This window comes from Zonotrichia leucophrys, chromosome 3 (assembly GCF_028769735.1).
Source record: "Zonotrichia leucophrys gambelii isolate GWCS_2022_RI chromosome 3, RI_Zleu_2.0, whole genome shotgun sequence".
Classification (NCBI taxonomy): Eukaryota; Metazoa; Chordata; class Aves; order Passeriformes; family Passerellidae; genus Zonotrichia; species Zonotrichia leucophrys.
The window spans coordinates 112,569,719-112,585,142 of record NC_088172.1 but is presented as its reverse complement, the minus strand read 5'-3'; the positions used below and the strand labels follow the sequence as shown (position 1 = coordinate 112,585,142).

Sequence of the window (15,424 nt, the reverse complement as noted above, 5' to 3'; positions counted from 1 at the left end):
AGCTGTCCCTGCTCTCCAGGACATTCCTGGAACCACAGAATCCTTTAGATTGGAAAAGCCCTTGCAGATCAGCAAGTCCAACTCATTCCCCAGCACTGCCAAGGCCACCGCTGTCCCATGTCCCCAAGTGCCACATCCACAGGGCTTTGAAATCCTTCCAGGGATGAGCACCCCAAACCTCCCAGACATGGACAGCCCTTTTCAGGTGGGAATTATTCCAAATATCCAATGTGAGCCTGCCCTGGCCCAGCCTGAGGCCATTTCCCCTTGTCCTGTCCCTGTTCCCTGGCTGTGCCCTCCTGTCAGGGACTTGTGCAGAGCCACAAGGTCCCCCCTGAGCCTCCTTTTCTCCAGGCTGAGCCCCTTCCCAGCTCCCTCAGCCTCTCCTGGGGCTCCATTCCCTTCCCAGCTCCCTCAGCCTCTCCTGGGGCTCCATTCCCTTCCCAGCTCCCTCAGCCCCTCCTGGGGCTCCATTCCCTTCCCAGCTCCCTCAGCCCCTCCTGGGGCTCCATTCCCTTCCCAGCTCCCTCACCCCCTCCTGGGGCTCCATTCCCTTCCCAGCTCCCTCAGCCCCTCCTGGGGCTCCATTCCTTTCCCAGCTCCCTCAGCCCCTCCTGGGGCTCCATTCCCTTCCCAGCTCCCTCAGCCCCTCCTGGGCCTCCATTCCCTTCCCAGCTCCCTCAGCCCCTCCTGGGGCTCCATTCCCTTCCCAGCTCCCTCAGCCCCTCCTGGGGCTCCATTCCCTTCCCAGCTCCCTCAGCCCCTCCTGGGGCTCCATTCCCTTCCCAGCTCCCTCAGCCCCTCCTGGGGCTCCATTCCCTTCCCTGGACATTCTCCAGCCCCTCCTGGTCTCTCTTGCCCTAAGTGTCCCCATGATGGGCTCAGGATGGGTTTCCAAAAGTCAGATGGCTCCCTGAACCCCCAAAGACAGAGATGGCTCCTGAACCCCTAAAACCCACAGAGAGAGGGTTCCCAGAACCCCAAGGCACACAGATGGCTTTCAGAACCCCCAAAGCACACAACAGATGGTTCTCTGAACCCCCAAAGCACACAGGTGGATCCCAGAATCCCCAAACACACAGAGAGATGGTTCTCAGAACTTCCAAATCACACAGATGAATCCCTGAACCCCTAAAGCACACAGATGGCTCCCAGAACCCCCAAACACAGAGACAGATTGTTCCCTGAACCCCCAAAGAACACAACAGACAGATCCCTGAACCCCCAAAGCACACAGATGGCTTTCAGAACCCCCAAAGCACACAGAGAGATGGTTCCCAGAACCCCCAAAGTGCAGATGGATCCCAGAACCCCCAAAGCACACAACAGATGGTTCTAGAACCCCCAAAGGACACAACAGACAGATCCCTGAACCCCCAAAGCATATACATGGCTCCCTGAACCCCTAAAACACAGAGAGATGGATCCCTGAACCCCCAAAGCACACAGATGGCTCCTTTAAACCCCTAAAACCCACAGAGAGAGGGTTCCCTGAACCCCCAAAGTACACAGATGGCTCCCTTGAATCCCTAAAACACACAGATAGATGGTTCCAAAACCTCCAAAGCACACAGAGATGGCTCCCAGAACCCCCAAAACACACAGAGAGGTGGTTCCCAGAACCCCAAAGCACACAAATGGCTCCCTGAACCCCCAAAGCACACAAATGGGTTGCAGAACCCTCACAGCACACAGATGGCTCTCTGAATCCCCAAAGCACACAGAGAGGTGGTTCCCAGAACCCCAAAGCACACAAATGGCTCCCTGAACCCCCAAAGCACACAGAGAGAGGGTTCCCAGAACCCCAAAGCACACAAATGGCTTGCAGAACCCCCAAAGCACACAAATGGCTTGCAGAACCCCCAAAGCACACAAATGACTCCCTGAACCCCCAAAGCACACAGATGGCTCCCTAAACCCCCAAAGCACACAGATGGGTTGCAGAACCCTCACAGCACACAGATGGCTCTCTGAACCCCCAAAGCACACAGGTGGTTCCCTGAACCCCCAAAGCACAAAGATGCCTCTCTGAACCCCCAAAGCACACAGATGGCTCTCTGAACCCCCAAAGCACACCAATCTCAGAGCTCAGAGCCCATCACCACCCTGATCCTGGCGCCTTTCCCACCCTCCATGGCCCTGTGCTCCCCCAGTCCTGGCTGGCTGGGGCTCTGCCAGCCCGGGATCAGAGCTCCTTGTGCTGGGCAAGGCCAGAGCAGGTGCCAGCCCAGCCCAGCGTGCCCTGCCCTGCCAGCAGCCTCTCTGTGCTCTCCAGGAAATGTTCCACACCAGACAAACAAAGCAGCTCACACTCCTGCTGCCACCCAGGCTGCTCCGGGAGAACCAGGAACGAGGATTAAAGAGACTCTCAACAAAACAGATGCACCTCTAAAGAACTGATACACCTCAAGCAGCTTCTCCCCTCTCCTGTGCCCTTTTAATCCCATATCAGATCTTTCACCCGAGTCATTTTTAGCCACTGGGTGTAAAGAAATAAAATCCTTCTTTAGCCACTGTGTGTAAAGAAATAAAATCCTACAGAGTCTGAGAGGAAACTCAGCTCTGGCCAACTGAGCCAAGCTCACTGTCAATGAAAGAGCTGACCACACTCCTGCTGCATTTGGGAAAGCTCTGGGAGATGCATTTGGGAAAGCTCTGAGTGATGCATTTGGGAAAGCTCTGGGAGATGCATTTAGGAAAGCTCTGAGAGATGCATTTGGGAAAGCTCTGGGAGATGCATTTGGGAAAGCTCTGAGAGATGCATTTAGGAAATCTCTGAGTGATCCATTTGGGAAAGCTCTGAGTGATGCAAGTGCTGCCCACATAAACCTGGATCATGCCAGTGTTCACAATTAAAACCTGTGTTTGAAGTGGTTGGGGTTTTCTGGAGGTGTTTTTATCAGCCCATCAAGGTTTAATGGGGTTGTTTGGGGGTGTTTTTATCAGCCCATCAAGGTTTAATCCAGAGATCCTCCACAGCTGGATGTGAAGGAGAACCTCAGCCCATGAAAGCTTTGGCAAAAATGCACTTTGGAATTTGTCCTATTGGTTATTCCCTTATGCAAAGAGGGATTTAAAACTGATGTTATAAACACAAGCAGCACTTCCACTCGTGTTCCTTGCTGGAAATAGACCCTAAACTTCCTGAATCCACGAATGCACAGCAGCTGAGCAGCTCCCACCTGGCTCAGACAAGCTCTGCAAGGCCAGGCAGCAAAACCTGATCATCTGGTTCCACCTCAGCCTCACATCCAGGAGGGAATTCCAGCTGCAGCCACCATGGAGATGGGAGAAGCTGCCCATCTGCTGCCAGCAGGGCATCACCCTGCAATGCCAGCCTGGCACACTAGCGGGTCAGCCCTAAAAAGCCCCAGTGGATGTGAAATTGCTGCTCAGTCACCCCCAGAAAACACAACAGGAGCCCCAGGGGGATGAAGGACTTGACCCAGATTGCAGGATCTGCTCCACTCATCCCATTAGGCAAATGCTGGCCAGGAATTAGGCAGAAAGGAGGTCAGGGAGGGATGGACAATCCTGTGGCATCAGGAGCCAGGTGCCACTAAAGGGCACATTTCACACTGAGCTGGCACAGGGCTGGCAAGGGGCTGGAGCAGCAGGGGAGGGAGATCCCAGAGCCACCTCCTTCCCTGGGGACAAGGACAGGAACCTGCTCATCTGACAGATCCCACAGCCACCTCCTTCCTTGGGGACATCCCTGCCCAGCTGGGAGATCCCAGAGCCACCTCCTTCCCTGGGGACATCCCTGTCCAACTGGGAGATCCCAGAGCCACCTCCTTCCTTGGGGACAAGGACAGGAACCTGCTCAGCTGGGAGATCCCAGAGCCACCTCCTTCCCTGGGGACATCCCTGTCCAACTGGGAGATCCCAGAGCCACCTCCTTCCTTGGGGACAAGGACAGGAACCTGCTCAGCTGGGAGATCCCAGAGCCACCTCCTTCCTTGGGGACAAGGACAGGAACCTGCTCAGCTGGGAGATCCCAGAGCCACCTCCTTCCCTGGGGACAAGGACAGGAACCTGCTCAGCTGGGAGATCCCAGAGCCACCTCCTTCCTTGGGGACAAGGACAGGAACCTGCTCAGCTGGGAGATCCCAGAGCCACCTCCCTCCTTGGGGACATCCTGCCAGCTGGAGATCCCAGAGCCACCTCCTATCTTGGGGACATCCCTGTCCATCTGACAGATCCCAGAGCCACCTCCCTCCTTGGGGACAAGGACAGGAACCTGCTCAGCTGGGAGATCCCAGAGCCACCTCCTTCCCTGGGGACAAGGACAGGAACCTGCTCAAATGGGAGATCCCAGAGTCACCTCCTTCCTTGGGGACATCCCTGCTCAAATGAGAGATCCCAGAGCCACCTCCTTCCCTGGGGACATGGACAGGAACCTGCTCATCTGACAGATCCCAGAGCCACCTCCTTCCTTGGGGACATCCCTGCTCATCTGACAGATCCCAGAGCCACCTCCTTCCCTGGGGACAAGGACAGGAACCTGCCCAGCTGGGAGATCCCAGAGCCACCTCCCTCCTTGGGGACATCCCTGTCCAACTGGGAGATCCCAGAGCCACCTCCCTCCTTGGGGACAAGGACAGGAACCTGCCCAGCTGGGAGATCCCAGAGCCACCTCCTTCCCTGGGGACATCCCTGTCCAACTGGGCCATCCCAGAGCCACCTCCTTCCTTGGGGACAAGGACAGGAACCTGCTCATCTGACAGATCCCAGAGCCACCTCCCTCCTTGGGGACATCCCTGCCCAACTGGGAGATCCCAGAGCCACCTCCCTCCTTGGGGACAAGGACAGGAACCTGCCCAGCTGGGAGATCCCAGAGCCACCTCCTTCCTTGGGGACATCCCTGCCCAACCCTCGCTGTCCCAATGTCCTGCCAGGGATCCAGGGGCAGCCCCAGCTGCTCGGGGCACCCTCCCAAGGAACAATTCCCAATTCCCAATATCCCATCCATCCCTGCCCTCTAAACTTTCTGATTTCTGATGTTTCAGTTCAAGTATCTCTCCACAAGGACACTGAGGTGCTTCTTCAATTTCTGGATCAGTGGAAAACTTGTCCAACCAGAAGGCTCCATGAGCATTCTGAACCTGCCCTGGGCTCCCACCAGCTTCCAAACCTCCTCCAGCTCCTGTGTGGAGAATAAACAGCTCCAGAGAATCACAGGATATCCTGAGCTGGAAGAGACCCACAGGAATCCAGCCCAGCTCCTCAGTTTGAAAAAATCCCAGCAGGGTTAACCAGCCCCAAAGGCCAGGAGAGGTTTGCTGGCTAGGAGGGATTTTGTGGGGAAAAGCAGGAGTGACCCCCTACAAAAGCACTCAAAGCTTCTGGCCTGGGAGCTTACAACCCTGAATTCACATCCTTAGATTTACAACCCTGAATTCACACCCCTGAATTCACATCCTTAAATTCACATGCCTACATTCACATCCCTGAATTCACATCCCTAAATTTACAACCCTAAATTCACATCCCTGAATTCACATCCCTAAATTTACACTCCTGAATTCACATCCCTAAATTTACACTCCTGAACTCACATCCCTGAATATACAACCCTGAATTCACATCCCTGAATTCCCATCCCTAAATTCACACCCCCAAATTCACATCCCTGAATTCACACCCTTGAATTCACATCCCTGAACTCACACCCCTGAATTCACATCCCTAAATTCACAACCCTGAATTCACACCCCTGAATTCACATCCTTAAATTCACATCCCTACATTCACATCCCTGAATTCACATCCCTAAATTTACAACCCTAAATTCACACTAACCTATAATTCACAACCTGAATTACACCCTGAATTCACATCTATCACACCTGAATTCAACCCTGAATTCACACCTAAATTCAATCCCTGAATTCCCACCCTGAATTCACATCCACTGAAATTCACACCCTGAATTCACACCCTAATTCACCAAACCCTGAATTCCACCCTAAATTAATCCCATAATTCACATCCCTAAATTCACATCCCTAAATTCCAACCCTAAATTCACATCTCTGAATTCACATCCCTAACACATCCCTGATCATCCAACATCCTGAATTCACATCCCGAATCTACACCCCCTGAGCTCACCCGCTAGCCAGATAAACTGGAACAGCTCCAAGGTGGGGCTGGAGTAGAACACCAGGAACAAGGTGGGGATGAGGTGGGAGAGGGATTTATTAGGGGCACTAACAGTGTGGCCTTTCCCAAAAACCCCTCTGTGCCATCCCTGAAGGTTTGAGAATGTACAGGGGATCTAAAAGTGAATTATCTGTCACCCTGCTCTTCTAAGCCTTGTGATGTTTACATTCTTGTGAAGAACTTTCTCACACATTTTCTGCAAATAACTTATTGTTTTACATTCTTTTCTGGAGGAGGAGACATTTGATGGATTCTTGGTTTGTCCAGTGTCACTGCAGAGGTGGCACTGTCACCCTCCAATCCAGGGTTGTTTCTGAAAATCTATAAATGTTGGAGTCAGAAATTAAACTGTCCTTTTTCCCTTGGAGATTCCAGCGTTCCTGTTGATTTATTTAATTAATTTAATAAAGAATTACCAGCAAGAGATAATTATCAGTTGTAATTATTATTCCTAAGACTTTCACCACTCCTGGCTGTGCACTCAGGCTGCCCCCCAGCACAGGAGTTTGGGGTTCACACACAGCAGAGCTGCAGCACTGCCCTGCCACTGAGCTGTTTTTTCTACAGCTTCAGATCAAATACAGCATTTTCTTGTGGGTCTGTGCCCTTCAGCACAGAAAATTTAAAATTCTCAGCATCCAGGACTCCAACACTCTTTACCCTCCACTCTGACTCCTCCAAACAGAGCCAGAGAAGCAGAAAAACGGAAAATGATAGAAAAAGCAAATCTAGACCTCAAGCATTGTGGTGTGCCTGGGAGCAGCTGCCAGTGAGGACCAGCCCATACTGGGGCTGCACAATTTGAATTTTCACAACATCACACCACCACCTCAGCCTGGGCCACACTGGGGGCTGCACAATCTGAATTTCCCTCTTTCCATAAACATGCCATGGGAAAACACAACCCCAGGGTTACCAGAGCCAGAAAAAGACCCAATGATTCTTCTGCTTCTGATGCAGAATCAGATGCAGGCACGTGAGAGCAGGATGAAGGAGAAAGCCTGAACCTCCCTGAACGCCACCGCCCTCCAAAGGGAGCTCAGAACCTTTCCATGAGAGACTGGGCAGAGCTCAGAACCATTCCATTGCACAGAACTCAGAACCATTCCATTGGACAGAACTCAGAACCATTCCATGAGAGACTGGACAGAACTCAGAACCATTCCATTGGACAGAACCCAAAACCATTCCATGAAATATTGGACAGAACTCAGAACCATTCCATTGGACAGAACTCAAAACCATTCCATGAGAGATTGGACAGAACTCAAAACCATTCCATGAAATATTGGACAGAACTCAGAACCATTCCATTGGACAGAACTCAAAACCATTCCATGAGAGACTGGACAGAACTCAGAACCATTCCATGAGAGACTGGACAGAACTCAAAACTGTTCCATTGGACAGAACTCGAAACGACTCCATGATAGAATGGTCAGAACTCAAAATAATTCCATGAAATATTGGACAGAGCTCAGAACCATGCTATGAAATATTGGACAGAACCATTCCATGAGAGATTGGACAGAACTCAAAACCATTCCCTGAAATATTGGACAGAACCCAAAACTATTCTATGACAGACTGGACAGAACTCAGAACCATTCCATTGGACAGAACTCAAAACCATTCCATGATAGAATGGTCAGAACTCAAAATAATTCCCTGAAATATTGGGCAGAACCCAAAACCATTCCATTGGACAGAACTCAGAACCATTCTATGAGAGACAGCCCCCTCTCCCTGCTCTGCACATCCCAGGGCTTTCCCAGCTGCTCTGCCACCCTGGCAAAGGTGGGCAGCCCTGCCAAGCCCAGAGCCAGCCCCTGGGGCAGCTGCTGAACTGCTGTGCTGCTAATTGGAGTTGTAATTACAATCAAAGCAGCCCCACCTATGAAAAACGGGCTTCACTGCCCATTCACTGCACCTGCACAGCCACAGCTGCAGGGGTGCATCTGCAGCATCTCAGAGCCCTGCACCAGGTTAAAATTCCCAGCAGGAGCAAAGGAACTTGGAAATGAGTGTTGCAAACAGCAGGCCAATAATGGGATTATTGTGACTGGAAGGAGGATTTTGCAGTCTGCTGCTTTGCTGCAGCCATCAGAGGGGATTACACTTCCCCCTCACCCTGCACAGGTTCTGTCTCCACACAGGAACCATTTCTAATCCTCCATTTGTGGGTTAGAGATGCCCAGGATGAGCTGAAAGCAGATTCCAGCTCACTGCAACTCCCAGGAGCAGAAGTGCAGGTGGCAGAGGATGAGGCTGAGCCCAGAGCTGCAATCTGGCTTTACTGGGAAGTGAGGGAATCCCAGAGTCCCTGAGGCTGAAAATCCCTCCAAAGCATCCAGTGCCAGCTGTGCCCAATGCCCACCCTGACCCCTGCCCAGGGCACCCAGTGCCACATCCACTGGGGATTATTTAGTAGATTTGAATTGTTCTGAATTGTGACATTCTGAATCTTCTGAGCCACCTCACCTGGCTGGTGCTGCTGGTGCCAGTTGGAAGGGAAACACAGAATCCCTGAGGTTGGGAAAGAGCTCACAGACATTGAATCCAACCTGTGCCCAATGCCCACCTTGTGCCCAGCCCAGGGCACTCAGTGCCACATCCAGGCCTTCCCTGGACACCTCCTCCTCCCTGGGCAGCCCCTGCCAAGGCCTGAGCACCCTTTCCATGCAGAAATTCCTCCTGGTGTCCACCCTGAGCCTGCCCTGGCCCAGCCTGAGGCCATTTCCCCTTGTCCTGTCCCTGTCCCCTGGCTGTCCCCTCCTGGCAGGGACTTGTGCAGAGCCACAAGGTCCCCCCTGAGCCTCCTTTTCTCCAGGCTGAGCCCCTTCCCAGCTCCCTCAGCCCCTCCTGGGGCTCCATTCCCTTCCCAGCTCCCTCAGCCTCTCCTGGGGCTCCATTCCCTTCCCAGCTCCCTCAGTCTCTCCTGGGGCTCCATTCCCTTCCCAGCTCCCTCAGCCCCTCCTGGGGCTCCATTCCCTTCCCAGCTCCATTCCCTTCCCAGGCTCCATTCCCTTCCCAGCTCCCTCAGCCTCTCCTGGGGCTCCATTCCCTTCCCAGCTCCCTCAGCCCCTCCTGGGGCTCCATTCCCTTCCCAGCTCCCTCAGCCCCTCCTGGGGCTCCATTCCCTTCCCAGCTCCCTCAGCCCCTCCTGGGGCTCCATTCCCTTCCCAGCTCCCTCAGCCTCTCCTGGGGCTCCATTCCCTTCCCAGCTCCCTCAGCCCCTCCTGGGGCTCCATTCCCTTCCCTGCTCCATCCCCTCCAGGTCTCTCCTGTCAGGTCTCCAGCACGCAGTTGGCGGCACCTGATTTTCCTGAAATCCTTCAGGAAAAGCTTGAAAAAAATTCAGGAAAAATCCCTCCTAGAGCTGCAGCTGCCTGGGGATGTGTGTGAGTGAGGAGTGAAGCAGAGTGCCCTTCTCCACGGACGCGTGCCAGGGTCTGTGCCAAGCCCTGCCCAGGCAGGAGCTGCTGCCCTGGAAGCAGTGCCAGGGTGATTCCCTGGCAGCACACACAGAGCTGTGCCAGAGCTGGGGCCACCACCTGCCCTGGCCTTCAGGAACCTCTGCAAAGGCATTTCACAGCTGGGACAGAGCAGCCCTCGCCTCAGCACCGTGTCTGCCTTGGAAATGCATCCTCAGCCACAGGCTGGGAACAGGGAAGGAGCTGTGATAATCCCCAGGGGCTAAAAACCAAACAAAGCACCACCAAAAAGCCCAACAGAGCAACAAAGATCCCTCCAGAAAAAAAAAAAAAAACAAAAAAAACAAAACAACAAAAAAACAGGAAGGCTTTACCAGCTTCAGGTATCAGCTCATTCTGCAAGCTGAGATTAACCCTGAACCTCCCTGAGATGTGTCAAACCCTGCCAGGCTCTCCAGGAGGAGCCTGCTGGGCTCCACAGCAGCCTCCAGACATTTCCCATGGAAAATAAGGGAGGAGAGAGAGCTGTGGAGAACAGGAGGCACCAAGGTGAGCAGAGGATGGAGCAGCTCTGCTGGAGGAAAGGCTGGGAGAGCTGGGATTGCTCACCTGGAGAAGGGAAAGCCCTGGGTGGCCTTGCAGGGCCTGAAGGGGTGAACAGGAAAGATGGAGAGAGAATTTACAGGGGATGGAGAAGGAGAAAAAGGGAAGGGATCCCACTGCCAGAGGGCAGGGAGGGATGGGATACTGGGAATGAGGAATTGTGCCCTGGCAAGGTGGGCAGGCCCTGGCACAGGGTGCCCATGGTGCCTCAGGTTTGGCTTTTCTGTTTTTCCCATTCTGTGCTGCTTTGGTGTGTGGGTCTGGGTTTGATACCAGGGCATGCTGAGCTCTGGGCACAGAGCAGGGACACAAAACAATTCCTGCTCCAGCTGGGCACCAAGGACAGATGATCCAAATCTCAGCCCAGGAGCACAAACAGGAGAGAGAAAAACAAGGATGGGACTGCAGGGGCTAAAGCTGGAATGGGACAATGAACTGCAAGGTGCAAATGGAGCAGAACTGATCACAGTGACAGACCCTGTGCCTGGGTGTGCATTTTGGGGCCATTTGGGTTCATCTTGGGTTCATTTTGGGCCCATTTTGGTTCATCTTGGGTTCATTTTGGGCCCATTTTGGTTCATCTTGGGTTCATTTTGGGACCATTTTGGTTCATCTTGGGTTCATTTTGGGACCATTTTGGTTCATCCTGGGTTCATTTTGGGACCATTTTGGGTTCATTTTGGGCCCATTTTGGTTCATCCTGGGTTCATTTTGGGGCCATTTTGGTTCATCTTGGGTTCATTTTGGGACCATTTTGGTTTCACCTGGGTGCAGGCCTGGCTGGGCTCTTGTGCTGCCCAAGGTGGATCCCTGCAGGAGATCCTTTGAATCAATCCCTGCTTTATTCTTTAGCTCTGCCCAGCCCCTGCTCCAGCCCAGCCTGCCCAAGGCATCAGCCAGAGCAGCTGTGGCTGCCCCTGGGTCCCTGGGCTAGGCTGGACACTGGGGTTGGGACAGTGGCAGTCATTCCTCATTCCTAATATCCCATCCAGCCCTGCCCTCTGGCACTGGCAGCCATTCCCTGTGTGCTGTCCCTCCATCCCTGTCCCCAGTCCCTCTGCAGCTCTGCTGGAGCCCCTTCAGGCCCTGCAGGGGCTCTGAGCTCTCCCTGGATCCTTCTCCCATCCAGGTGAGCACCCCCAGCTCTGCCAGCCTGGCTCCAGGCCTGGCACAGCTCTGGGTGCAGGATCACAACCTGAGCCTGCCCCAACTCCAGCCCTGGCACAGCCTGAACACAAACTGTGTGCTGCCATCCCCTCAACTGCCAGCAGCAGCTTTTGCCCTCTTGCAGGTGGGTTTGGAACTGTAAATCACCAAGTCCTGACCCAGCAGCAGTTTCCCCCTCCTGCAGGTGAATTTGGAGCTGCAGGACCCCAGCCCTGTCCCAGCACCTCCTGCAGGTGAATTTGGAGCTGCAGGACCCCAGCCCTGTCCCAGCACCTCCTGCAGGGGGGTTTGGGTGTGCAGGACCCCAGGCCTGTCCCAGCACCTCCTGCAGGTGAATTTGGAGCTGCAGGACCCCAGCCCTGTCCCAGCACCTCCTGCAGGTGAATTTGGAGCTGCAGGACCCCAGCCCTGTCCCAGCACCTCCTGCAGGTGAATTTGGAGCTGCAGGACCCCAGGCCCTGTCCCAGCACCTCCTGCAGGAGAATTTGGAGCTGCAGGACCCCAGCCCTGTCCCAGCACCTCCTGCAGGGGAGTTTGGAGCTGCAGGACCCAGCCCTGTCCAGCACCTCCTGCAGGTGAATTGGAGCTGCAGGACCCCAGGCCTGTCCCAGCACCTCCTGCAGGGGGTTTGGGTGTGCAGGACCCCAGCCCTGTCCCAGCACCTCCTGCAGGTGAATTTGGAGCTGCAGGACCCCAGCCCTGTCCCAGCAGGGGCAGCAGCCTGGCCCAGCTCAGTGCAGCTGCAGAGAGAGGCAGGAAATGAGAACAGGCTGTTTATCAACAGTGACTTCCTGCCCTCCTGGGGACCTTCCCTCACCTCCTGCTGCCCCAGTTTGCAGCCCCACAGCTCTCCAGAGCAGTTCCATGGAATTCCCTCCTCTCACCTCTGAGCTGAATTAATTAATTCAGTTAATTCAAGAATAATTCACCTCCATGTACTGCAGAACTGGAGGAGACTCAACCCCAAACTCCTGGCCAGGACTAAAGTGGAGCAAGAACAGATCAGCACCAGAAGTTAATTATAAAAAAACCCCAATGTTTTTGCTGGTTTAGCTGCCTCAACCACCTGTGAGCAGCAGTGCAGAGGTGAGAGAGCAGAAAATGCAGCTGGGATGGCCTGAGGCTGCTGTGCAGGGAGCTGGGGAGTTCCTCAGGACAAGCCTGCATGGAGAGCCAGGTCTGTGAGGAGCAGCTGAGGGAGCTGGGAAGGGAATGGAGCCCCAGGAGGGGCTGAGGGAGCTGGGAAGGGAATGGAGCCCCAGGAGGGGCTGAGGGAGCTGGGAAGGGAATGGAGCCCCAGGAGGGGCTGAGGGGGCTGGGGAGGGAATGGAGCCCCAGGAGGGGCTGAGGGAGCTGGGAAGGGAATGGAGCCCAGGAGGGGCTGAGGGAGCTGGGAAGGGAATGGAGCCCCAGGAGGGGCTGAGGGAGCTGGGAAGGGAATGGAGCCCCAGGAGAGGCTGAGGGAGCTGGGAAGGGAATGGAGCCCCAGGAGGGGCTGAGGGAGCTGGGAAGGGGCTCAGCCTGGAGAAAAGGAGGCTCAGGGGGGACCTTGTGGCTCTGCACAAGTCCCTGACAGGAGGGGACAGCCAGGGAACAGGGACAGGACAAGGGGAAATGGCCTCAGGCTGGGCCAGGGCAGGCTCAGGGTGGACACCAGGAGGAATTTCTGCATGGAAAGGGTGCTCAGGCCTTGGAACTGCCCAGGGAGGTTGGCAGTGCCCATCCCTGGAGGTGGCACCTGGATGTGGCACTGGGTGCTCTGGGCTGGGCACAAGGTGGGCATTGGGCACAGCTGGCACTGGGTGGGCTGGGAGGATTTTCCAGCCTGAATGATGCTGGGATTCTGTGAAGCTCCAGCAATCTCTGCCTGGAGCTGTTTGCAGTTCAGATCTCTGGGAATGACCTTCCTCAGGCACTCAGTGATAGTTTGGGGTCATTTTCAGCAGGAGGAGCCCCCAGGTCTCTGCCCTGCAGCAGCTGCTTGGACAAGGGGAAATGGGCTCAGGGCAGGCTCAGGGTGGGCACCAGGAGGAATTTCTGCATGGAAAGGGTGCTCAGGCCTTGGAACTGCTCAGGGAGGTTGGCAGTGCCCATCCCTGTGTCCTGATGTGGCACTGAGTGCCCTGGGCTGGGCACAAGGTGGGCATTGGGCACAGCTGGGCTGGGAAGGTTTTTCCAAGCTGGATCCTGGACAAGCAGAGCCCCAGGCCCAGCCCCTGCACCCCAGGGACCTTGGGGTGACCCCAGAGCTCAGTGAAGGAACCCCCACACAGAGGGGACACCTGGAGACATCCCTGAGCTTGGGGACAATTTCATGTCACCTTCCAAACGCAGAACAAATCTCCTGAGAGCTTTTACCTTCCCTAGCACAGCTTCACACCTTCCCTGCAAGCCCAGCACACAACCAGAACCCCAGGCAGGATTTCTGTCCCAAAACTTGGCCAAACCTGGGGAGTCTGGAGCTGCAGTTTGACCAGAGTGCCTGGCACTGCTGCTGAGCACACAGGGCTGCCAGAGCTGGGGTTTTGGCAGGGATTTGCTCATCCTTTCCTCCTTTTGCCCGGCTCTGGGCAAGGTGCAGCCTGCAGGGGGGAGAGGGCTCAGTGCAGAATAAGTTCAGCCCTTAAGTGGATTCTGGAGGGGCTCAGAGAGGCTGGAAAAGAGCTGATCCCACCTCTACCCTCTCCTGGAGACCCTGCCACTGCTCTTTCAAAACAAAATGTTAAAATTACACACAGAGCAACTGCCTGCAAGCCAGCAAATTATTTCTTAAATATCTCTACCTGCACTGAATCTCCTGAACACAGCAGCTCCCCTGATGCCTTTCACGCTGTAAACACGAGGTCCAAGTGAATTTATTTATTAAAACATCCCTTGCAAGTCCCAGCCGCAGGTTTCCATTTACATTCGCTCCCCAGGCAGCCTTTTCAAGTCTTGTTTGAACAGATCCCTCTTCCAGGAGGGTTCCCAAGCCCCAGCTCCTCCTCGCCGAGAGGGGGATTTATCCCGAGCTGGGAAGGGCGAGCGGAGCTCTCAGAGCTCAGCGTTTCGCACCTGTGGAGTTTTCCTCTCTCATTCCCGCCCCGTATTCCGAACTTCCCTTTTCTCCACCCTCCGTGCCCGGCCCAGGACAGCGACAAATTTTTGTACAGCTGGGACAGCGGGAGGTAAAAATTCACTTTTTACATGTGCAGCTCTGCTGAACGGGGGCAGCTCAGCACCTGAGCGTGTCGGAAATCACCGCAAACACCGAAAAACCACCGCAAACACCGAAAAACCCCCGGTGCCTCTCACTTGCTGGCAGCTCTGACTTCCCCCCTCGCTCTCCACAGCAAATCCAAGCGACAATCCCTCCCCCGCGCCGCTCCCCGGGGCAATCCCTGCCGGGAAGCACGGAGCAACCGGAGCCCAGGTCACAATAACCCGCCCGGTTCTGCAGGCGGCCGGGCAGGCCCCGCCGCCCCCCCGAGCCCCGGCGGGAGCGCCCCGACCCGCCCCGCGGCCTCCGACCCGCCCCGCGGCCCCCCCGCGCACCGTCCGGGCGGCCTCTGCCCAGGTCCTGCCCTTCTTCTTGCGGCCCTTCTCCCTCATGTCGGACGCGGCGGGGCTCGGGGCGCTCGGGGGGGTGTCGGGCGGGCGCGGCGGGCGGCGGGGCGGGGGTGGCGGCCCCTTAGAGGCGAGCGGCGCCGAGAGCGGCGGCCCCAGCGCCCGCCGCCGCCGCCATGTTGGCTCCGGCTGCGCACGGGCCGCGGTCATGTGACCCCGCCCGCCGGCCCCGCCCACGGAGCTGGGAGGGGGCGGGGCTTTGTGAAGCCACGCCCATCCCACAGTCCCCCGGCCGCGTTCCCGCCTCTCGGAGGGACGAGCAAAGATGGCGGCGGCGCCTGAGGCGGAGCGAAGATGGCGGTGGTGCTGCTCTGGTGTGGTGGTGGTGTGTCCTTCCCTGGCTGCCACCGACAACAGCTCCGCTGCCCCGCCGCCACCAAGTGCCACCGGCAGCCTCCGCTCCCTCCTCCGCGCTCGCCGCCGGTGCCCGCAGACTGCGCTGGCGCCAT

At 55.8% G+C, this 15,424-nt stretch overlaps 1 protein-coding gene across 1 annotated transcript in view; it reads right to left on the bottom strand.

The window, feature by feature from the left end:
* The window catches only part of ASXL2 (ASXL transcriptional regulator 2), a 51,433-nt gene extending 36,427 nt beyond the window's left edge, over window positions 1-15,006 (bottom strand). The window contains exon 1 of the mRNA XM_064709987.1: window positions 14,904-15,006. Coding sequence (XP_064566057.1) covers window positions 14,904-14,960 — 57 coding nt within the window. The 5' untranslated portion in view covers window positions 14,961-15,006. The remainder of the gene's footprint in view (window positions 1-14,903) is intronic.
* Between the last annotated feature and the right edge of the window lie 418 nt (window positions 15,007-15,424).